Below are 24,759 nucleotides of genomic sequence, written 5' to 3'. Positions count from 1 at the left end.
CTTGTCAACTGTTTGGGTGCTCTTGCCAGTAGGGGGCCGAGGAACTCCTTTATTGACACAAACATGTGAGAATAACTTTAGCCCTGTTTACACTGCAGGTCTCGATGCCCAATTCAGATTTTTTGCCTATATCTGATTTTTTTGACCGTCTGTTTACACGTTCTTCCAACTATGACCCATATCCAATTCAAGTGTTTACACTTGCTGTACCATCTGAAACATTGTGCATACTTAAAGGGAGATTCTTGCGCTACACACTAGCCAAGATGGACGAAGGCGAAATATGCTTGACGCTAGCTCTGCGATATATGCAAATTTTGCGAACCGTCACCATGGTTTTGAAACGGAGGAGGAGAAAAACAAACGCCATAATTGCAGCCTGTGCAAATGCTTCATTCACCAAATACTGATTTCTTAATGTTATTTAGCCTACTGTAAATAAGCATTAACTCAAGGCGGGGGGCTTTTTCCTTTTCCATGTCACCTGCGATGTTATCATTCCACTTGTGCTTCCACCGGAGAATAACATTATGTCATTAAACTGCGAAGAAGTTGCAGTTTTAATGATGTACAGAACACAATGCCTCAGGAAATTTGATTTGTCTGTTTACACGACAATCACATTAGCACATATCTAATTTATATCTGATTTATTTCCACATATGAAGGAGGCCTGAAACCGATCTCGAAAAATTGGAATACATGCGTTTTTTTCCTGTTTACATGAACATAGAACATATCCGATATGTGTCACATATGAGCAAGAAATCGGAATTGGGTCACATTTAACTGACACTGTAAACATAGCTTTTAAGGCCAGTCAGGACTTTAGAGATGTGGCAATAACTTTCTGTTCCTATAATGTACTAGTGACATTCATAAATTATTGTACAGTTCCCATAGACAGATGCGTCTCCCGCAAATTGGATGACAACTTATCTGTCTATTTTCAAGGATCGGAAATTCCTCTCGCTCACTGCTGAAACATTGACTGCATTGGGTCCAAGCCACCTAATCCTAGATTACCATTCCCAGAAGTATAGTCTTTTTTAAAAAAGACTGAGAGTCTCATCACCGTACTATAGTTACGTATTCTGTAATTGTTTTTTTCGCGTTCATTCATAAGAAATATCATTCCAGTTTGACTTGAACTTCAATTATATCTACAGATTTAATATTGACATCATAATGTTTTTTTTGTGTGTAGATTCAGGATTCAGAATTATGTTTATTATGGTAATTGGGTGCATTTCAAAACACTGGGGCTCACTCATCAACCTTTTTCAGACCAGTAACCGTCTGAAACTGTTTCCATATTCCAATATTGTCTACTTGGTTTACAGAAATTTTGGAAACGCTGGTCATTTGCTTTTAGTGACGCCCACAGAACTCCATAAAAGGTCATGAACACAGTGCTGGGATGGGTTCACTATGCCAATAAAATTATTAAGCAGTAAAACAGCATCTGAAAAGGTCAGAATCCTGAGACAAATTACTAAAGAAAAGGTGAATTAGGTGTAAATTAAATGGGATGAAAAGAAAATGGTGTAACATGAAAATGGAGGAGAAGAAAAAAAGATCTGTACTTTACAGAGGTGATGATGAACACCAAGTAGACCACAAAGTGAAACTGCTATTTTTAAATAGTATTAAGGGTCTTGGAATGTGCTGGAAGTGTTCTACAGTGTTAAAAGAATATGCAATTGCATTCTGCACTATTTTAAAAAGCCACTTTTCATCCTTATAAAGAAAAAGCTCTTTAAACATCCCTCATAATAATGAACTTAACTCCCCATCATTTGTTTACAGTTTAATAATTAAAATAATGTTAAATTAATCACAAATACAGTCTAGAGATTGTTAATGACTGTTTCAGCTAGAAACAACTTATAAAGCAACTTTTCTAAAACTCGTCAATCTCATTAGTACTCTCGTTCTAAGAACGGTTTGATTTATCTATTCCATGCAACCACTGATGATTTCAATCAACTGTGTTCAAAGAACAGAGCAAACTGGCTCTAACCAGGATAGGAAAAGAGGTGGAAGGCACAAGTGAGGATAAGGACAAGTACATCAAAGACTCTTGTTTGATTATAGTTTCTCACGGGTCTTTAACTGGCAGCTTCCTTGAATGATATGCGCAGTCACCAGATCCCAGATGTTGAGTTGTTTTGGATGGAGCTTTACTGAACGGTTTGCAAGTGCCCATCATGCCGATCCATCTTGTCGGAGGTGCTTGGAGAGTGAAATTTCATCAGATTACCTAAACAAATTAATTGCCAGAATGCCAACTTTCTGTCTCCCTTTTATCCTAGGGGTTGCTACATCAGATCATTTCATCTTTAAGATCTGGCGCAGGTTTTACATCCTGACTGCTCTTCCTGTTGCAACCCTTCCATTTTTCTAAATGGGACCCACATTGCATTCAATTAGCACCCCGTGGTCTCGGTGGTCTGAGACACCACTGCCCCAAACTTGTGCAAAGCTGTAATTGCTACAAGGGGAGAATTTTTTTTTAATGAAAGCAAAATTTCAAAGGACGAATTTCTTATGTTTGCTCTTGAATTCTTATTTCAATATCTTTCCTGCTCATTTTGTAGCTTGTTTAATGAATATAATGAACTTATTCATTTTCATGGAAAATGTGAAATTTTGTGGCTGACCCTGAACATAAATCCATGTAATCCATGCAAATCTTTTGAAAGAAATATTTAAATAGAAGTCAGTCTGTCAATAGGTTTGTATAAGTTTGTCTTCTTACAGTGTATGTGTAAATTTATACAATGAGTGGAATATGAAAGTGTCTCTGAAATAATGGGATTTTCATAAATAATGAATTTCTTGTGTAAAAGCTCCTGTGAACAATTAACGAATAAGGTGTCATTCCCATATTTTTGAATTTGCTCATAAACCGGTACAATCTTGAGATTGTAGTATATCCTAGGGAGATTATTAGAAAGTTCAGTATTTTTTTGTATTTGTTTTAACCATGTAGCACTCTCACAGCTACAGACTAGTACAGTCTGGTTTTACCACCACTAATAAATTTTGTGGTTATCCGCAGTACTAGAAAGTGTGGAGAGCAGCTGCCTGCCAAAACCCAAATTTAACACCAGTCAAGAAATAATTTTTAGCAAGAAAACACATTTGATAACGTTATGTCATCACAGTTGTGAGCTTTTGTCTTCTTAGTAATTGCTTCTAAGTCATTCTGAACCGCCTCTGAGCTGTCCATGTCGTATTTAGATCTTTAATTTTTGCAAGTTAACGTGATTGCAAGTTTCATCCAGCACGCTGCAGCTGAGTGATATCCTCCGCTGTAAGGCTTTGGCAGGATGCTAGTTGCAAAAACTCCCAAGTAAAATGTGTAGCAGAATAAGTTATGATGGTTCATGCTACTGTATTCTGTTTTATTCCAACAATACAGACAGAAGCTCAGACAGGCTGTGGGTGAAGTGATGAGCAGGGATTCTCTGAGCATGTGCATTCTTTTTTCATTCCTAAGCACAGCATGAACAACATGAAACAATAAAGGTTGTGACAATAATAAAAAATAGTGGTTACCTAACCATAAATTCAATTCTATTTCATTTTATTCACATAGCACTTTTAATAATGGTGATTAACTTCACAGAGAAAATGGAAATGTGTTACAAAAGTGTGAGGAAATAAATATCAATTAAAATGACCAGATCCGAGCCAAGGGAGACGGCAGCAAGAAAAAAACTCCCTGAGATGACAATAGGAAGAGACCTTGAGAGTAACCGGAGCCAGCGGGGAACCCATCCTCATCTGGGCAATATCAGATAGCAGGGGCTGATTTGCAGTCACTCTGTGTGTTAGGAGTCTTAAAGTTCAGTATAACAGAATTGAACCTACCAACACAGAACCTAAATAACAACCTATCAAACATCTGTAACATTGCCAACTTAATGTCACGCCAATGCTTTGACAACTAAAAATCCCCACTGGATGATGCTTAGCCAGTTCATGCTGTAATAGATTAATTCATGTGACATTAAAGCCATCAAGGATATTAATTCAGGACAATTGGCCATGCTTTTACAAAACAGTTCAGGATTGCACAGAAGCCCCTAAATCTCGACATATTCAGCTTGCCAAATGAAGCATACTGTCAGGCAATGATGTTGGGATCACCATGCGAATAAAATGCACTAAACTTCAAAGGCAGGATAACGGATACAACTCTGTTTTGGGCGAAATCTACCCTGTGTGCTCACTTGTCATGAGCTCAGGGATAATTCTGAGATAAATCTGTCTGTCTCTATCAATGTCTGTATGTGTTACAACCTCTATTTACTCTCACTAGCTCTGTTCTCTGAAATTCCTCTAATGGCATCAGATAAAAATACTAGAAGAGTCATCATTTCATCTAAACTAAAACTCAAAACTACAACAGTTTTAAAGAGTTTAGGAGTGTTAAATCAACATAATGCCAAAATTAACAACTGTGTATTATGTGCTATATGTATTTTTTCCCCCTGTGGAATATACAGTATTTGACTTGCATTATTCAACAGGTATGTGCCCACTCCAGATGATATAGAGATGTACAAGTCTTATAAAGGAGACGTGAGCGAACTGCACATGGTTGATCAATACATGATGGAGGTACGGTCTATCTATCATTCTTTCTGTCCGTCTATCTGTCGATCCATCCAAAAACACATAACTGAATATTAATACATTATGCAGGCTAGATAATCTTTTTTTACAAGTAATAAACTACTATACATTTTTATTATTATTTTATTATTAGAAAGGTTCACAGGGAATCTGGTTAAGACCTGAGGTGTGAAAACAAAGACTTTGTTGAAAGATGCATTTACAGTATTTATTTATGACATGCTGACTGACATTACTGACATTTCCTCACTGATTATTTCTGAGTATTCCAGAATTTTTTAATTTCAGAAACATCTTCTGTTTTAGGCCACAACCACTTCAAGCTGAAATCTAATTACGAGGGGTATTCAAGTTCAACAAACCGGGACTTTGGATTGCGCAGAATAACAAAATACAGTTATGAGAATAAAAACTTTATTCATATTTCTTCCGGCACTATCGCAGCCGGAAAACACATCGTTTTACTTGTGCTTGGATACCATCAAGGTAGAAAGATTTCTTTTGCTGGATGTTCCATGGAACGATTGCAGCGGGCTCTGAGTCACCTCAGCCAGGATTGTCATTTATGGATATATGGCCTTCTTTAAAAACGTTTGCGCTGTTCAATGTTTTACAACAGCAATGAGTCTCATCACAGTACTGTGCTTGCAGTCTTCTGTAAATGTCAATAGTTTTTAATGCCTTTTGGTAATGAGAAAGTCCCGGTTTGACATGAACGCCGCTCATACAAACTCTCGGCACTCTCACCTGACGCAGATAAAAATACATACTTATCTATTTAACTATCTATTTAAGTATGTATCACACACACACAAATAGGGCCACAGCTGGGGTTTCTTTAGGCGATTTCTAAGTTTAGGTAATATCCAGCACCTTGCCTCAACACCTCCTACTTTGTTTTGGAAGAAACGCAGTTACACGTCTCCCACCTGGGTGACTATACCCACTTGTTTACATGCTTTTCTATTTCCAATAAAGGTCTCTGAACTCATATTTTATTTACTAATCAGTGTATTGAGTATTTTTGCCATTCCATCAGCAGCTGTACTTTTTATGCCAATGTCTAAGAGAGAGAGAGAGCGAGAGCAAGAGAGAAACAATTCCTTAGCTATTTCACCACCTTTAATCCTGGGTATCATTTCCTCCACAGATGTGTAACATCACTTACCTAAGCACGCGACTGGACCTTCTGCTAACTCTCAGAGAGCTGCCCATCAGCATCGAAGACCTAACACCGGTTAGTTTGTGCTCCCTCTTCCGCCTGGTCTTCTTCTCTTTTGGTCCTTTCTTCCATCTTGGGCTACAACTCATTCACCTCTCAGCATGCCACCCTTTCTGAATTAGACTGCATTGCTTGTAGATTGTAATACTTTAGTGGAAAAAGCTCTAAAGAATGCAATCATTATTCGTAAAATATGGGAAAGTGACGGAGTGAAAATATATGCCTGTGCATGAATATCAATAAACGTGTGTGTGTTTGTGTGTGTGTGTGTGCATTTGTTTTGCAGTTAGTAGTGCATTGCATAGATGATTAAGATTGACAGCAGGCTTATAACTAGATATTGGAAACTTTAAAGAGGTTTTTGCTTTTCGAAATCCTAGCGAAAGTGTAACCTGGCAAAGAACAAAAAAAAAAAAAGAGAAACATTCCTAAATATAGCAAATAAAAAGCTCGCTAATGCAAAAGGTAAGTCTGGCGGAAAGCAGGTTCTTGAAAGAATAAATGAAATGGTCTTGTGAGTAAAAAATGTAATGCATTAATACACAGTAGCTTTAGTTTGAAACAATCTGCACTTAGAGCAGGGTGAGGGATTTTCTAATGGCCAATCTCTTCATGGTCCTTCAGATCTTATATTAGTGAAAAAAAGCTAGGTTGGGGCCAATGACAGAAATGGTTTGATAGTTTTCCCTGGTGGAGAAGAGACAAAAAGAAAAGTTCCAACCCCCAATTCTGCTTCCATTTCCCAGCTATTTTCAAAGTTAGCCTTTGTTTGAGTCTTTTTGTGTTTGCAAGCCTTCTCTCTTTTTTTCCCCTTTGCTTTCTCATTAGACGCACTCTCTGCACCAAAACACCCTTCATCGGATGAAAGTGCAGTGCTCCGTAAAAGCAATGTGTTGGGGTTTAGTTCTCAAAATCCTCTATACGTTAACAGGTTAGGAATCCTTGCAGTCAATTGCCAAGACCCATGTGTTTGTGTTTTAGAGGGGATTTGTCTGAGATTTGGGATACAGCATCAGAAAATGCACTTGACTTAGTATTTGTGCAGCACCAGGGTCACTTGTTTTATCCACAGGGATTCATAGTTATTAAAAGTTGCTGTGTGTTTGTGCTTTTTACTTATGACTTCATTGCATGATCTATTGACAGGCAGGATGACAGTGATTATGTGATCTGTCCATGCACGGACAATGTTTTGCCAGTGTTGCTTATATATATATGGTTGGTGTGTCTATGGATACAACTTAGTATGCATGTGTAATTGATATAGTCATTAATAATTTGACTCATGTTCCTGGGGCTATTTAGGATATCGGCGTGAGTGTGTGACTGAGAATGTGTCTCGTTAATCAAACTGAATTCGAACGAGTCGTTTGCAGGGGTATTTACACATGCAATGTGATAATCATGAAAATCATGTTAGTTTAAAAAAAAATCTTTTGTTTGTGTAAATTTACTTATAAGGAGACCAGCTTAATGTAAGCCTCAAATGATCAGCTTTTAATCACATACTGTACGTAATGATTGTTGAATTACTGCTATTTTATATATAGATTGGATCACATATTCATTTCACTTATGCCGTGCATTTTGTGAAACTCATCCATTTCATATTAACGACTAGAAAGGAAGAAATCTAATTAGGAAAAAAGTAATGTCGTCTCTTATAAGGAGTAAGAGATAGTCTATGGAAGCAGATGGCTTATCCATATTACTTTAAGATTTAGTGCACGTTGGGCTTTGGAGTCACACTTTCATTGTTTAGTTGTTATTTTTATTTGCTTTAGGCTCTCTATGAGCTTTTTCAGTGTCTGTAACAGCCCAAGGACAGAATCACAGTCCTTAAGCAGGCATCAAACATCAAAATACAAGGGGGAAAAATGGCATAGCAAAAATAGTCACAGCGCCAGAACTTGACTCACCTAAGACCCTGTCCAGAAAGTAGTCAGGAAACAGGAACTCAGTAACTGACTGGAACTGAACTCTGTTGGTAGCATAATGTCAAGTCTCTTAATGTATATTAATTAGCTGTGCCAGGGATGTGGTTAACAGTTTACACATGATTGGTATTTATCAACATCCAAACATTCTGAGCTTTTTAGTTCTTCTTTGGTTTGACCCATGAAAGTGTTTCCGCTTTAAAGATTTACATACAGTACTGCTCCACTTTTAATTGCAATCGCCTCACAATAGAGACCGACATACAGAATGCTGCATAATTTTTACCAAGGTGTGAGACATTTGCAATGTCAAAGACAGGTTCAGTCATTGTAGGTGGAACACAATCTGGTCCCTTGCGAAAGATCTATGCTGTAAACAAGAGCGAGCCAAAGCTATTTTCACTACTGACTCCAAATCCGTAAGGATCGCCCGACATGCTAGACTTTTTAATCCTGCAACATTAAGGAGGATTTGCCTGCCATCTGACAGGAGGGGTGCTAGGCTGGGAAGTTGGGCCAGCTCAGTCAGGGGAACAGCAAGAGCTCTCCAGGTGTGACCTGCTGCATTTCATTCTCAGTGGTGGCACCGGGGGCACTTTCAGCTGGGTTTGAAAGCCCACTCATTCCAATTACTAACTAGTGCTTTTATGCCCTGGCTATTATTAGTCATATATGCAGAGTTATTAGTGGCATAAACAACATTTAGGAAAACAGACTTGGAGATATTTGTCAATTCAAAAGGTTTTTATGTGTAGGTACAAATACAGTATGATTCTAAAATAATCTTTTTTTCAGTTGTATATTTACCAAGGCCAGTCATTCTTAACATGTTTCATCTCAAATGAAATGACTTTAACATAATTACTGTAATTTAATAAAAAAAAATACAAATGGGAAGTAAATGTTTGGGTTCAGTAGATAAATTGCACAAAGAACATATGAATTATCTTGGTTGTGTTAAATAAGGCACCTCATTATGTGATTATTATGGTATTATTTAATAATTCATTTAAAAAAGCCTGGATGTGCACTTTTCTATGGCAGAAAACTTACAGATGCTGAAGACTCTTCTATACATTTCAAATAAATGTCTCCTTACATTAACCAGTATGTTTTTCATTGTTAAGCGATGACACAAAGTTTTATCCATTTATTATTAGGCTTAGAATCTGTACAGTATCCACCATACTGTGTAGGAGTTGTTACTATGGAAACAATATTATTTTAGAACATGCACATTAATTCAAGGGCCGTTCAAGTCAAAATGGGACTTTTGATTGTGCAGAATAACAGAACACAGTTATAAAAGTTAAAAATTACCTTTATTTCCCTATACATTATAATCCCCTGTTACCTTACATTAATGCACTTATCCCAGTGTTTCATCCGTACTTGGATGACATCAAGGTAGAAAGTTTTCTCAGTACCAATGGAGCCATGATTGGACAGCCTGCTTCACATCGGAAACTTTAATTTAATAAAAAAAAATGACCAAAACATGTGGAAATGTATCAGCTGTTTTACTGCCATAGTGACATCTTAACACGTGAAATATTCTTGATCCCAGCTAAAACTATCTTTAATTTCTTAAAATAAATTTACAACAAACCAAATATAAGATTGTTGAGCATATTTTTAGTCAATTTTTGGAAAAAATTGTAAGAGAAAACGTCTGCCAATTAAACAAGAACTTTTGGTTTAAAAGTTTAGCAAAATTTTATAAAAAATTAGCCTCAGGCGGGAATCAAACCTGAATCCTTGAGGAGAAAGGTGACACTGCTAACCGCTATACCACTGTACCGCCAGAAAAAAGCTTAATCATAGAATTTTGTAATCCTATTTTGGGAAAGTGTACATTCATGTAACTATATACATGATATTTCCACTTGGTAAGATATATATTTTTTTAACAGTGTTTAAGTGTTTGTTCCCTTTTTCTGGTAGGGTACCAGTTGCCCAACAAATCTTTGGTGGTACGATATAGATAAATCCAGATAAAACAATGTGTACAGTACATACCTAATAACACTCCAAAAGGCAAACCACTATCAGCCCCTTGCTCTGATGCTTGGTCTCCAATCACATAATATTCCCTTTCCCCCCGCTCGACATCGCATCGAGGAGAACATCCGCAAACGACGTGCTGAGAACCAACGTGAAAAGCATCACCAATTAATGCCCATCGGCTCTGAGCAACAAATCTAGAGCAGCTGAACCTCTTTGCACCAGTGAAATTGCAGGAGTGCGATCCTCAGAAGGAAAATCAGCTTGTTAGCTGTGGAATTAATATGAATGTTAAATAGGCTCGGCTAAATTAATGCAGTGTATCTCATTTCCACTAATTAATTAGAGGTAATGGATAGATATTGCAGGTCTGCTTTGAGGCTGGGGTCCCTGATGTGCACTTTTTGTAATAAGAATTAGCTTCTGTTGGTAGTGAAAAAAAGAAAGTATATAAAAAAAGTTTCAGATAAAGGATTTTTTTTTCTCTCCTCAAATAGCATCTGGATTCTGACCTTTTACATTTTCAGAATTATTTTAATAATTCCCTATGACCAGAGCTTGCGGTCTTAATTGCTTCACGTATTGATATAACATTCTATGGTGTACCCCTCTTCATGAAAGACTACCGAATGTACCGAAATAAACCGCAGAGTGTCCGATGTTCCGGGGTCCTCATTAACAGCACTGTTCATGAGAAATCATCTTTATCTTTCGCGCTATGGAAGATGACATTCTGTGGCCTCTTTCTGTTTGTCCTGCAGCTGATTAACCAGAAGATTGTCATGTGTCGTCAGCTGTGGGGCTGTGAATCGTTCGTGTTCGTGCTCGAGTACCTGCTGACCATCGGCAATTACCTCAACCAGCACGCAGGCAAAGAAAAGGCCAAGGGATTCCGTCTCTCATCCTTAACGAAGGTATGACCTAAGTACGACCTAAAGAGGTGCAAAGGCTAATAAGACTTCTCATTGGAATAGAAGTCTGCTATTTCTGTCCAGCTCTCTCACCTCTGTCTCTTGTTTTTTCCCCCTATCCCTCCCCGTCTCACTTTTATCTTGTGTAATCTAAACAATCTCTGTTGTTCTGTCACACTCTCTGGTGGTGTTTTCATCTCTTTTTTATGCAAATCGGACTAAAACAACAACAAACTAAACAAAAACTAACACGTCAGATTAACTCATCTATAGTGACTTGCAATTTCATTAACTATTTCGTTCGCCCTGTCTATCATCACAAATAGCGTTATTCAAAACCTACTAATTTGTTTATGTACCGTAATATACATAAGTCAATCCTTTTGGACAGAATTCCCTTAATTCACATAATTTTTATTGGAACTTTTATGGAAAAGTGCTGCTGCAAAACCTTTCAGGACTATAATTTCACTCTTTCACACTCTCTTCTTTCACTTTACTTTCTGTCTAAATTTCCATTTCTCCTCTGTCCACCTTCCCTGGCCCCGATGTGCCCCGTGAGTCACTCGTTCCCAACTCTATCTCCAAAAGCACACGTTTTCTTACCCTTTCTCTCATCTCATCTCCCCCTGCAAACAAATCTTTCGAGCTCACAACCATTCAGCAGATCAGTTAGGTCAACCTTCCTTTCCCAGCTCCCGTTATTCCATTTACTTAAAGGGATAGGACGGGAGAGCGAGCACTTTTTAGGCACCCGGCCTTCATTAGCCTCACAGCCCTTGCGTTGCGCTTTTGTTTTGGGATTATATCAGGCCTGGCTCAGTCGTTAGTGCCGAGGTGGTAATTTGTATCGATTGTTATCGGGCTGCGCGGTGCAGATCTGCTCCCTCAGCACCAAGATTTAAGGGCGTTTGCTCCACATGTGAAAATACTTCCTTCCTGTCTAATGAGACAGAGGATTTCATTGTGCTTCCTCTGTCCTTGGCCCACAACTCCACCTCTTTTTCTGTTTCTGGAGCAACTGGAAGGTGGTGTCAGCTGGAGCGGCGAAACACACAGAGACAACTGTCTTTTAATATTAAATTGACTTTTACTGAATTCTTTCTGCTGCCACTAGACTCCTGTTCCATTGGGACTGACTCGCTTTAAATTGGTAAACAACATAAAATAGAAACAGTACAGGAGTTATCAAATCTCAACTGCTGTTCAATTAGGGAGCGAAAAGACAGCAACATATGCAATTGTAATAATAGGAGTGCTACAAATAAATCCACAAGGATTTGGGCATTTTCTGCCTTTTTATTGAGTAAATCTGAGTTTATTTGTATGGCTGATTGCTTTATGATTAACAACAAGTAATCTTTAAGCAGTGAATCTAAGGCGTGATGTAAATCTGTATTTTCATTCAGTTAAAGGTATGATAATGCAGGAGGTAATGTTGCCACCTTACAGCCCCCCTGTTCGATCAGACATTAACCCGAGTCCAAAAACATGCCAGTGGGTGGACTTCAAATTGTACTGGGATGGGAGTGAGTCAGTAGATTGCATGGTCAAGCCCCAGCACTATCAAGTTGCCCCTGTTGGGCTGTTGCAAAAGTCCTTAACCCTTCCTGCTCTCTGCACCATATCATGGCTGAACTCATTCTCTGACACCAGCTTCCGAGCAACCTTTGATGTGAGAAGAAAAAATATATATGTGTCAAATAAATGCTCCTTTTTATTATATTTCTGTCTTGCACCTAGTGTTCTCTGGACAGCCTGTGTTACCATGGCAATCCTAAACATTGTGACATAAATTTAAGAAGTAAAAATAAACCTAACATACACTACAGTTCAAAAGTTTGGGGTCAAATTTCTTTGTTTTTGTTAAGTGATTTATTTTCTACATTCTACAACAATACTGGGGATTTCAAAACTATGAAATAACACATATAGAATTAGGTAACTATGTAACAACAACAAAAACAACAGTTATTTGTTATTTTAAGACACAGAGGTCAGCCTTTCTGTAATAGTTCTTGCAAGAACAGTATTGTCAAGTGCATTTGCAAAATCTGTCAAGCACCATAATGAAACTGGCTCTCATGAAGGCCATCCCAGGAGGGCGAGACCAAAACCTACCTCTGCCACAGACGAGAAGTTCATTTAGAGTTATCAGCCTGAAAAATGACCAATTAACAGCACCTCAGGTTAGAGGCGTTATGAAGTCTTTACAGAGCATAAGTAGCAGACACATCTCAATATCAACTGTTCAAAGGAGATTAATGCATTTTTTGGACGCCTTCAGCATTCCTTTACAATGTAGAAAGAAATAAAAATCAGGAACCATCATGGAGTTAGAAAGTGACCCCAAACTTTTAAACGGTAGTGTATTTCCTTTCACTCAATATCCAAAATAATTCAAGTATATGGTCTATTATTTATTAGAACGGGTCGTTCGTTCTTTTGTCCCATAGGCGCTATGCAGTGCAATAGATTTAAAAGTGTGAACGACTCAGACTAGAAGACTCATGAGAAGAACCATTCAGTTCTGTTTCCTGTGTAATGCACTGCATAGCGGCTATGAGAGTCACGTGACAAAAGAACAAACTATTTGGACCAGAAGAAATGATGGTGAGCTGCTCATTCTGTTTATCATAATATGTCCTTAGCTGCATTGTAATATTTTCACTACTGGAACTATAACAAAAATTGGTGTATGTATATGTGTTGTGGGGGTCTGTATATTGAAAACGTAATATTTTATTTTATTTTTGATAAAAAAGAACGAAATGAATGACTCAAAAAAGATTTATTTATGTACATTTAAAATGACAGATGATGTATCTCAAGATAATATGTTATGCAGTTTTCCTGGACAAAAAGGCCACTCCTGGATGTGTCTGAACTGAAAATGATAGAAGTAAACCTAGTGAAGAAAAATCTTAACATGAAGATCATGAAATACATTATCTGTCATAGTGGTGAATACTAGGTGGCCAACAATGATACTGTACTTCTGCTTTGATAGATTTCAGGTATGTAATGTTAATATATCCAGTAACAGATGCTGATGTGAGTAATCCTAGTTGAAGTAGGTATGTGTAATGCACTCTGGGTGTAGTTTTAATAATAGGAAGTGGGATTGATTTTCAGGAAACACGATGAATGCATGAAGCATGGAACAGTGTGTTTAAACTGATTACTGACATGTTTGCTCAAACCAATGATTGATGATAGAATAAGAAGAACTGACTCCCCTCACTAATTCTGACCTGCTCTGACATACTTTGACCTGTCGCAGCACAGAGCCACCAAAGACCAAGGCCTTCTGTAGCATGGCCTGTAATGTGTTTTTGGGTAACAATTATAACAATTGAGTAAAGGTAGTCATGGTGATCTTTGTATAAAATCAATCTCATGGCCTTCAAAAAAGGAAGCGTGATTCACTGCAAGGACAGGGAACTGTTCCAATTTTAGTTGCACTATGACATACTATGTGTGTAAACAACGAGCTGAAATCTCGTGTCAGTTGCAAGTGGGTGTAGAATTTTCAAGTCTCTTTCTTTATTTGGCCTTGGGTTGTTCAAGCACAAATTAAGAATTTTTATCAACATGTATGCTTAAACCCTGTCCTCTTTGTTCTGATGAGAGTGCCGGATGAAATCTTTGTCTGTGTGTGTGTGTGTGTGTTTGTTTCATACTTGTGCTTGTGGTTAGTGGTTTCTCAGGTGGAGGTGCAGGTGCATCAAAGTAGTCCTCATCGCTCATGGACTTTGCTTTCTCTTTTCCACCCATACTGTAGCTCACACAACTGCGTGGGAATGAGAAGAAGTTCACCTTGCTGCATGCCCTTGTGGAGCAGATCATGTTGCACGAGCCCAGTTTGGCTACGTTTTTCCAGGAGTTGACAGAATTTGAGACCGTCCCAGGGGGTAGGCTAATCAAAATTGCATCAAAATGGAAGATTGGATGGTGGATTTTGGATTTTTTTTTTATGTTTTTCTTTTTTCATCATGTGTTTTTGTGCTTTTATTAATTAGCATCAATTAAAGGCCTTACAGCTGAGGTGGATGGTAAGTATTACACTATTTATAAAAAGTAATGAATGATTGACGCTTTTTTTATTACAGGATGCTGTTTGTGGCACTTTGTAGAAAGCAATTGATTTTTTAACAGAAATGAACCATATTTTGCATAAAGGTTTGCCAGTATTGGTTATAAACCTGTTGCTGTTTATTTGAATGCCACTAAATAAATGGCTGCAGGCACAGAATTATTGGATCTGCTCATGATTGATGCACTACTGTCTTGTTTAACCAAGAGCAATAGTAACTTTCTCTGTAGTGATGGGCTCAGATGGCTTGCTTTATAAACTCAAAGACTTGACATGAGTGTAAGATCTCCATTGTGTCAATGTGGGCCTTTAGAAAGAGGCCATTTAAAAGGAGGTTCTGCCTCAGTGAGCATGGAAGATGGATGATCAGTACCTTGTCTCACCTTCTAGTTGTGAAGAATGAGCTACAGAAGGTCATTCAGTACAGGAAAACATACAAGTGGAAAAACTTAGGCATCCAGCACTCCAAATTCTCCAAAGACCTAAAGGTAATTTTGTATTGTCACTGTATAATAAAATGCTAAAGCAAGACATTACAGATTAGAAAAAATTGTCAGTTTGGATTTTGTTCAGGTCAATAATTTTTCCACCAGGTTATTAAAAACAACTTCTAGCACATTTTAAGATTTTTAACTTGCTTATGTATGTGAATTCATGTGTCGTTATTATATGCCTGTCAAAATCATTGTTTACCAAGATTATTACTGCAGAATTTCTCAAATTGTTGCTAATTGTTGGACTTGCATTATACACGCTCAGAAATTTACATCTTACAGTAGCAAGAGAAGATATATGGAATCTAATCAAATTTATCTACAATTTTGTTATGCATAATGGTGCATTCTATTTTGATTATTAATCAATAAATAAAAGACATTCCAACAAAATATATTTTTTGGTCAGATCAGATTTACATGTTGTAACAATTTACATTCATAGTAACAAGTCTGTCACCTAAAACAGCATGCATACATACATTGATACGTCTTTGCTCATATCGCCTTGGGTAACACATGTCATATTTGTGCAACCGAGAAGAGATTTTGCTCTGGAGGATGTATTGCAGTTAGTCAGCTGTATTTGTTGAGATCCAGAAGAAGGAAGAGAGCTTTAGTAGCCATTGTTAGCACTGTAATGAAATCCCTGCGTTGCTGGTCCTGACGGACGTCACTGAGCGCACTATGCATGCGACTTATGAATTTGCATAAATTCCAAACTAGCTGTTCTCATTCAAATCACATGACCACATACTGGATATACTGTATATCTGATCTCAGACTGCATATTCAGGGGCACTGGTGGCTCAGTGGTACAGTAGGTGTCCTGCCTGCCAAGCGGAAGGTCTGGTGTGGCGACCCCTTGCAGGGAACAGCCGAAACACCACCACCTTATACTGGATACTCAGATGTGACTTCAATCTGATCTGACAAACATTGGGGTAAAAAAAAAAAAAATAGATTTGCGTCACTTCAGGCTGGTAATCTTAAAGTTATTTCAAGGCACAAACATGACATGTTGAACATTAAATGCTATTCTTATACCATTATAATGAACTGATATATATTACTAAATATAGTAGTTGTAGTTGATGTCCATTCTGTAGTTTATAGTCGAATTACACCCAATTAGTTAATGTAAACTAAATTTGATGCCTCATACAACAGATGCAAGGGCTTTGCTCTTGTTTTGAGGCTTTACCCTTCTCCGTATTGTTCCCAGAAAGAAGTTCTTCACAATCACCAAAATTCATCCACTCTCTGTAAAAGCTTCCTGTGATGCCAGACACTGGGAAACAAGTGGCAGTAATAACAGTCTTGGAGGTCGATGGCACTCAGTGGATGAGAAAGCATTCCTCTAACTCCCTTTCTTCTTTCATCTCTGACTATAGATGGCCATCGAGAAGTATGAGGCTGATCTTAGCCAGTTGACGAAGAGGTGCGCTGAGATGAGGAAACTCTACGCTGACATATTGGTAATCCCTGAGTTATTATTCCAATATCTTGTGTTGTGTTGCTCGGGGAGACGGATGGGATAGAAGCCTGCCGCTTTGTCCAGATCGGCCTTCTCAATTGTTTCTCTGCTTATCTCTACAAGGCGAAGATGGAGAAAAAGGGAGGGGGGTAATTCAGGCAGCCGATTCCTCAAGGTTACTATGCTCCCCACTGACTTAGTGTCTCCAGCTAAGTGCTGCTGTGATGTACATCCTAAGACACACTATTCGGAGTCGATGGCTTCTAATAATTTACATAAAGCCACAGGATTGTCCAGGAGGATTGTTTCATTAAGTATTCAATCATATAGTTGCGTCGTTTTTGATTTAAAGAACCTTGTGGATTTAGAGTACTTTATCATGCCTCATCAATGCTGCTACAGGTTCCTTTCTAAGTTTGCCAGCTTCACCACATTGTCCCTATTACAGTATATGTTTAAAGCTGTTACTCCATATCAGAGCAGTACTAAAACATAACCTGGCAAGCTGCACAAGAGTGTTGATCAGATCTTCTTTGCTGCACTATGCTTTCTGCACTGTGTGCTCCTGGTAAAAAAAAAGGGAGCTTTTGTTTCTCAGTCTATAATGTACATTTTTCCCAACTGTCCCAATTTTACACAAGACTATCCATCATCTCTAAAAGTGTTATTGGTCTTCTGTGAGAATTCGGGCTTGTGAGAGTAAGACAGTGGTGAGTGGTGAGTCCGTAGCTGTGGAAGGGGAATTGCTTTAGTTCCACAATTACAGCACAAACTTTGGTCCCACATCACCAATAAAGAGGAAGTGACTCGGGTCAGCCAGTGAGAGTAAAAAACAGGCAGAGTTAGAGAACAAGAAAAGACAAGACAGAGAACTTAGGGGTTGGACTGAGAACGATTAGAGAGAAGGACAGGAGAGAAAGAGACAGAGGGAATGATAGGAGTGTAGTGCAGTGACTCCTGCATTATCAGTGACAGACTGCCGTGGCCATGTTCCCCTGGGTGTTCAAATGTCTTACTGTTTCATCATTGTACCAAACTGAACCCTTGGCCCTAGATGAGGCTAGAAACTGCCTGGTAGTAAACTCTCAGTGCTTATTCAAGTCTTACTTTGTTCCTTTTTTAACCAAATGAAGTACCAGTATGAGATATTATTTTGATGGAGAGCACATCATGACATCATTAGCTGTGTTTACACAGACAATATTTCCCTATCCAATGATTATCATTCTGATTAGAGATTCAAGCTTAACCGTTTACATGGCTATATACTATATACTATATTACTATATATATAATCTGACAAGAATTGCATTACAATGCATTTAATTCAAATAAATAACTTCTTTGACATGTTTAAAATAGCTCGGCTCTAAACTGTTTATTCTGCAGAGAGGAGGATTTTTCCCCCTAACTTTGAGATTAGGCTAAGATTCACATCTTTTCCAACAAATTCCACCTTCTGCTGTATGATTAGTGTTACATGAAATCATTCTCATTTGTGCATTTATTAATTATAAAATTGTGAGCGTCAGTGATCTATTCTCAGACAGAGACAATGGATGAAAACATAGGGCAAATAGAAATCTATTTTTTCCAATAAGATAGAAAAAATCTAAATCAAGTGTTTACATGGCTAATATTTACCTATCTATGAAATGAAAAGTTTATACCCCTCCCCCCAATCCGATTGAAAATTAATTCTGTTCAAGCCAGATCGGTTCAGACTATTCCAACGGAGGTGTTTACATAAGTTTTATTTTTAATTGGGTTATTATTCCATGTATTATTCACATTTATATGGTTTACCTGTTTTCTCCTCAGGTGAAATTCGGAGAGCCTTCGGATCAAGATTCTCAGGAAGTGATGGGCTGGGTTTGCCAGTTTATCAACGAATTCAAAAGGATTCATGCAGAGTTCACACATTGAGATTTGCCATCAACGGTGTGTCTGTTGGTGTCTTTGTGCGTGTGTGTGTGTTTGTGTGTTCGTGTACGAGTGTGTGCTTTTGTGTATGACTAAGAAGCCTGACCTGGCCTCTCAAGCATAACAGAGAAGGCGTGTCAATCCAAAGACCATTTGAATGTCAGTCTAAACTAAAGAGCAAGGTTTTCAGCGAGCATCCTAATCCAAGGGTTTAGTGAAGGATTTGCTGGATCTATCGCCGATCCGGTGTTTACTTTGATTAAAAGTCTTTGGCAGATTTACTGAATGCTGAAAGCATCTCTCTTACTCCAGTCCATAACAAAGAGGACTGCTAGATGCACTGCTAGCTCAGGAGAAACGGCTCGGTTGGAAGCCGATATAGATCGCCTGTTACTTTTCTGCTCCTGCTCTTTCAATGGAAGTTACTGGGCTGGAGATGACAAACGGGGGCTGCCAAGCTACCAGCGTGCACCCGGCTGCCCGAGAAGGAGGGAGGGCAGCAGTGGCCAAAGCCTGATGAACCCCCATGCACACAGAGTTTCTCCAGACTCTCCGACATGAAGACCTCACTGGAATGCTTTTGTTCCTCCCCTTCATTTAAATTAGCTTTGCAGATAAGCCATGTTTTAGATTGATTTTCTCTGTGACTTGAGGGAGCACAGGGCTTTATGTGTCTTACATTTTAAGCAGACATCAAGAGCCAGACAGATGTGTCCTTGATTTTAAAAAGCTAAATATTTCGGAATAATGGAAGTCTGGGCAGCTCATTGCTCACATGTGCCACAGGGCAGTATTTCAAAGAAACCGATTTCTATCGAAAACATAAGCATTGCAGCATACAGTATATAGGAATAGGCCAGAGATAATCAGAATAATGTGTTCAGTAATTCAGAATGAGAAAGGAAACCTAAAAAAAGTTAGATTTTAGGCATTGTGCACAGTACGGTGAAACAATAAAACTGAACTGATTAAACTGATATAATGTTTTTATTGCATATGTCTCTGGGATGTCTGCACACCCTGGAGGAGTTTTATAATACTCCAATCATCTTCTCTGTCTAGCAGACAAAAATCCCTCCTTTCTGTACGGTAGATGTGCGATTTGTAATGACACAATAACACGGCAGAAACTGAAACTTGAATTGATCCTCGAAACACATTGGTATATGGAGAGAAGGTTAGCACTGCTTGTTCAGTCCACAGACATCTCAGAAAAGCAAGATGTATAACGCAGACAAGCTCTTATTTGATTTACAACTTTTAAACAGTTGGGTTTAAAGACATCTGTGCATAAAAAACAAAGAAACTTAGATTGGAAATTTATGTTCAGACCCATATATAAATTTTTTTTTTTTTTAAATCAAGCTATGCCACTTTGTGTTATGTTCACACCTTTTTGAATAGATATTGTTTTAGACTTTACAGAGTCTGTTTGTCTGTTTTTCGAGTTTGCTAATTGACTCATGCAGTTACGAGTCAAGTTCTTGGGGGCAGTGGGAAAAAAATGTGTGGTAGACAGTAAAGAAAAAGAGCTAAATACACAATACTTTGATGTTTGCAAATATTTTAGTCCAGATGAAGCCAATTCCACAGTCACAAGCATTGTGTAAGATTACGATGTTCTTAAAGGCTCTGTTGCTTCAATGCAGCATTATCACATTCATATTACTTTGTGTGAAGTGCAAAGGAAAATCCTCTTGTGGTTATATTTGTTGTTTTTTAAAGATAAATACAATTTGATGAAAATCCTTGCACTGTAGCATAATGAATTCTGGTGTGAAAGATTGCATTTGCTGCTACAGGTTGCACACCACTATCCAATCACGCTCGGCTTGTTCAGAGCCTGGCCTCATTTGTGGATAGTACTGAGAGAAGATTAAAAAAAAAAATACATATATTGGGATAAACAAACCTATCAAAGATTTATTGATATATGGAGGACCATGTTGATGGACACGAGCTTACACGCTGGGCGCATACAGTTCAGTGATTTCATCTAAGCCACAGCGAATTTCGTATTTTGTTTAAAAGTATAATATATATTAAAGATTTATTATTTTTTACTTGTGTTGTTAATGGCAACAAAAGCATTGAGGTTGATTGGGTAAGGCTGTTAATGGAAATATGCTTTTCAGTCACTGGACCAGCAGGTCTCGTGCCCCGGACCATCAGACTGTCGGGGGCCTTTGGAAAGATTCAGGCCTCTTCTGAGGCTTCGGAAGATCAGAGGTTCTCAGACAGAGTTCATGAGGTTTTTTGCCTGCCTTGAGGTGGATTGGTACCCCGCCTAGGGTGTATTCTGCCTCGTGCCTTCAGTCTCCAGGGATAGACTGCAGGTCCCCACAACCCTGTATATACAGTAGGATAAAGTGGTATAGACTATGATGTTGATGTTTTTTGCCTGTGGTTTTTACAGTTGTGGTTTTTTTGAGGTCTTATTGAAGGCTTTCCAAAGGTCCCTGAAGCTGGCCAAGGTCCTTGTCATTTCAATATCTATTTATTTTTATTCATATACTTTTTTCACATTTTATGCAAATTTCCATCATTTTATTTTGATTGTAAAGCTGCTTTGCAACAATGACAATTCTTAAAAGTGCTATAAAAATAAATTGAATTAAAACAAACAAAAAAATATTCAGTGTTCTCATAAAGCCTCAGGGCCCCTGAGGATTTCTGACACTCCTGAAGGTCCAACACTCTGTGGCATACCCATGCCCCGGGGCATCAGACAGCCTGTTGGGTATAATCATAAAGGGCCTCCTTAAGCCTCAGGCCATGCCTGGACACCGTGATCACCTTAGAATGGCCTGTAGCACTACACTCAGTGTCTTTTTCTACATGAAATCTTTAGAAAAACTCTAAAGAGAAGTATGGACTAGTCACATCTTAAATCAATGTCAATAATGCCATAATTTGTTAAACACTTCAACTTTAAAGAACTGATGGATGACATTGCAAGGACAAAGGCAAGAAAAAAATCACCTCTGGTCTAGTTTGCCTACTGTACAGTGTGTTTGGGTCTCCTGACTTTCAGGACCATAATCTGGCTCTGGTGTCTTAAATTTTGAGTTGACATTTTTGCTATTGTTTTAAATTTTTTTCCAAACGTATTTTCCCCATGATTTTCTCTCAAATTCATGGTCATGTCCAATTCCCACTTATCTTGTTAGGGCACTCCTCCATCAGTGACAGCTGCCAACCATGAAGGGTAGAAAGCTAACATGCATGTGAAGCTGCTGAATGCATCTTTCCGACTGCTGCTCATGCGCCATTAAGGGTGAAGTAAAACACTCAGAGGATATCCACCCCTTCAGCTTGAGCTCACAGAAGCCCATTATTTGCTAATGTTGCTATGATTGATGTGGGGGCATGAATTTAATGAGAATCAACTGACGATCTCTTTTTATTGCATCAATCAGGAGCTCGTTGTTTTAGGATTTAAATAATAAAAGAACAACAGTTTTTGATTGGACTATGTGAATAGATAACTAGATAAATACTCATAGAAAAAAAAAATCCATCAGCTATTAACAAAAAATAATAATGCAACCCATAGTCTTTTTTTTTTTTTTACATTGACCACACTGTTCGCCTGCAAGGTTTACAGATGAGAGATGTTATTTCCTGCTGCTTGAACCAACCCACCTGTACATGGGAGCTTTGAGCATTTGCACCGATGCAGACTTTCAATCACAGCCACTTTCTTCTAGAATCTTTGCTTCTATATTGATCTACATTGCCTGTTTTAGAGAGCGGGATCTTCATTTAAATAAACCTACTCCTATATCCGTTTTCTCAGGAGCAAGATGCTGAAACGGCGGTTTTTGTGTCTTTTTTGTGGTTATTTATTGCTTTGTACTGTAGGAAGAATTGCTTTTATAGAAAAGCAACAGCTGAGGCAACCGTGGAGCTCTGTAATGATTTTGTCATAAAGCCATGTGTGAAAAGTAAGGAGTAAAATCGAGGCTTAAGGCTCAGATTTTCCTGAAGGTTAATTGAAATGAATTTACATTCAGAATGTATAGACATATATAGAAAGTATAGAGGCAAAGCTAGGCATATGGTCATCCATAATTAAAAATGCTTTAAGGAATTAAGGTCTCACCCTATTATTAGGTTGTTCATTTTAGTGCATATTATTCAGTAATCCAAATGAATTATTCAGTAACTACAGGAAAACTAATAAGAAAGGTTTGTAGGAATGAGAGTCAGAACAGGCCCTGGGAGTTTATAGGGATAATAGATTTCGAGTTCTAATAAAAGTTTGTAAGCATTTTCTGCAATGCCTCATTGTGCTTATTCCCAATACACAGCTGCAGAAATGGGATACGAAGCCGATAATTTCCTGTCAGTCTGCAACGCCGTCTTTTTTAAGACGACCTGTCAGTCTCTGGATAGAAGCCATTAGGCATTTGATCCGTTTTTGTGAAGTCATAAATAACCATTTATATTCATGTATGAGCACTATTGTTATAATCTGTGTGAAGTGGTGAGTGATTGACCATATAGCTTTAACTTTAGGTATGTTGAAGGTGTAAGTCTATATAACTCTAGAAGTGCCATCTTAGAATGAAATGAAAAAGACATGGTTTGTTTGAATATGAATAGTTTGTTTTATATATATATATAAAATTGTGCCTACTTGTGAATGAGTGTGTACATCTCGTTTTGTAATGGGCTGAAGTGTATTCCCACTGTGTGACTAGTCTCTTTGGGATCCACCACCACTGACCAGGATAACATTAGCTAAAGATGAATGAATAACACTAAGTAACACTGTTTTTTTTTTGTGTTTTTTTTTTTTTACCTTTTCTTGTTCCTGGCTAGAAAGTGTTTCCAAATTGCTTATGCTTAAAGTAAACGAAAAAAAAAAAATAGCCATTTTTCTCTTTAAACTATTTTTTTTCTTAAACTAGTAGAGGAGCAGGCTGGTCTAAGTATTTCCGAAACTGCTGATCTACTGGGATTTTCACACACAACCATCTCTAGGGCTTACAGAGAATAGTCAGAAAAAGAGAAAATACCCAGTGAGTGGCAGTTCTCTGGGTGAAAATGCATTGTTGATGCCAGAGGTCAGGGGAGAATGGCCAGACTTGTTCAAGTTGATAGAAAGCCAACAGTAACTCAAGTAAAATCTCATTACAACTGAGGCATGCCGAATAGCATCTCTGAACACAACACATCGAACCTTGAAGCAGATGGGCTACAGCAGTAGAGGACCACACTGGGGGCCCACTCCTGTCAGCTAAGAACAGGAAACTGAGGCTACAATTCACATGGGCTCACCAAAATTAGATAATGGGAAATTTGAAAAAAAACAAGAAAAAAAAACCTGATGAGTTCTGATTTCTGCTGCAATATTCAGATGGCCATAATTTTAAGCAAACAACATGGATCATGCATTTTATGAACGGTACAGGCTCTTAGTGCTGTAATGTTGTGTGGGATATGTTTGTGCGAAACTTTGGGCCCTTAAGGACCAATTGAGCATCATTTAAATGCCACAGCATACCTGGGTATTGTTGCTGACCATGTCCATTCATTTATGACCACAGGATAATGCATCACAAAGCTTAAATCATCTCAAATTGGTTTCTTGAACATGACAGTGACTTCACTGTACAGTCACCAGCTCTTAACCCAATAAAGCACGTTCAGGATTTAGTATTACAGAAGAATCGCATTGTGGATGTGCAGCCGACAAATTTACAAATCTGCATGAAGAATTAAGGCAAAAGGGGATCCTACTCAGAACTAGTACATAAGAAGTACCTAAGGATGAGTGTATATATATATATATATATATATATATATATATATATATATATATATATACACACACACACACACACACACACAGGCTCACCACTCACCACTTAATTCGAGTATGAATTTATCAGAGATGGCATTTCCCAGATGCAATCTGCTATGTACAGCATGGGCATGTGCAAAATTATACTGAAAATATACTCTATAACAGCATCTGCTAAAATGTCTGAAGTCTATAAGGTGTATTTCGGTATATTGGACTTTAAACAGCGCAAACAA

At 38.1% G+C, this 24,759-nt stretch overlaps 1 protein-coding gene across 1 annotated transcript in view; it reads left to right on the top strand.

The window, feature by feature from the left end:
* The window catches only part of LOC128510026 (uncharacterized), a 47,807-nt gene extending 27,701 nt beyond the window's left edge, over positions 1–20,106 (top strand). The window contains exons 10-17 of the mRNA XM_053481966.1: positions 4,542–4,632; positions 5,798–5,884; positions 10,572–10,724; positions 14,506–14,635; positions 14,744–14,776; positions 15,208–15,305; positions 16,706–16,789; positions 18,610–20,106. Of these exons, the coding sequence (XP_053337941.1) occupies positions 4,542–4,632; positions 5,798–5,884; positions 10,572–10,724; positions 14,506–14,635; positions 14,744–14,776; positions 15,208–15,305; positions 16,706–16,789; positions 18,610–18,714 (781 nt within the window). The 3' untranslated portion in view covers positions 18,715–20,106. The remainder of the gene's footprint in view (positions 1–4,541; positions 4,633–5,797; positions 5,885–10,571; positions 10,725–14,505; positions 14,636–14,743; positions 14,777–15,207; positions 15,306–16,705; positions 16,790–18,609) is intronic.
* The last annotated feature ends 4,653 nt before the right edge of the window (positions 20,107–24,759 follow it).

Source organism: Clarias gariepinus, chromosome 22, assembly GCF_024256425.1.
Source record: "Clarias gariepinus isolate MV-2021 ecotype Netherlands chromosome 22, CGAR_prim_01v2, whole genome shotgun sequence".
Taxonomy (NCBI): domain Eukaryota; kingdom Metazoa; phylum Chordata; class Actinopteri; order Siluriformes; family Clariidae; genus Clarias; species Clarias gariepinus.
The sequence above is the reverse complement of the archived record's forward strand: the minus strand, read 5'-3'. Positions and strand labels throughout refer to the sequence as shown.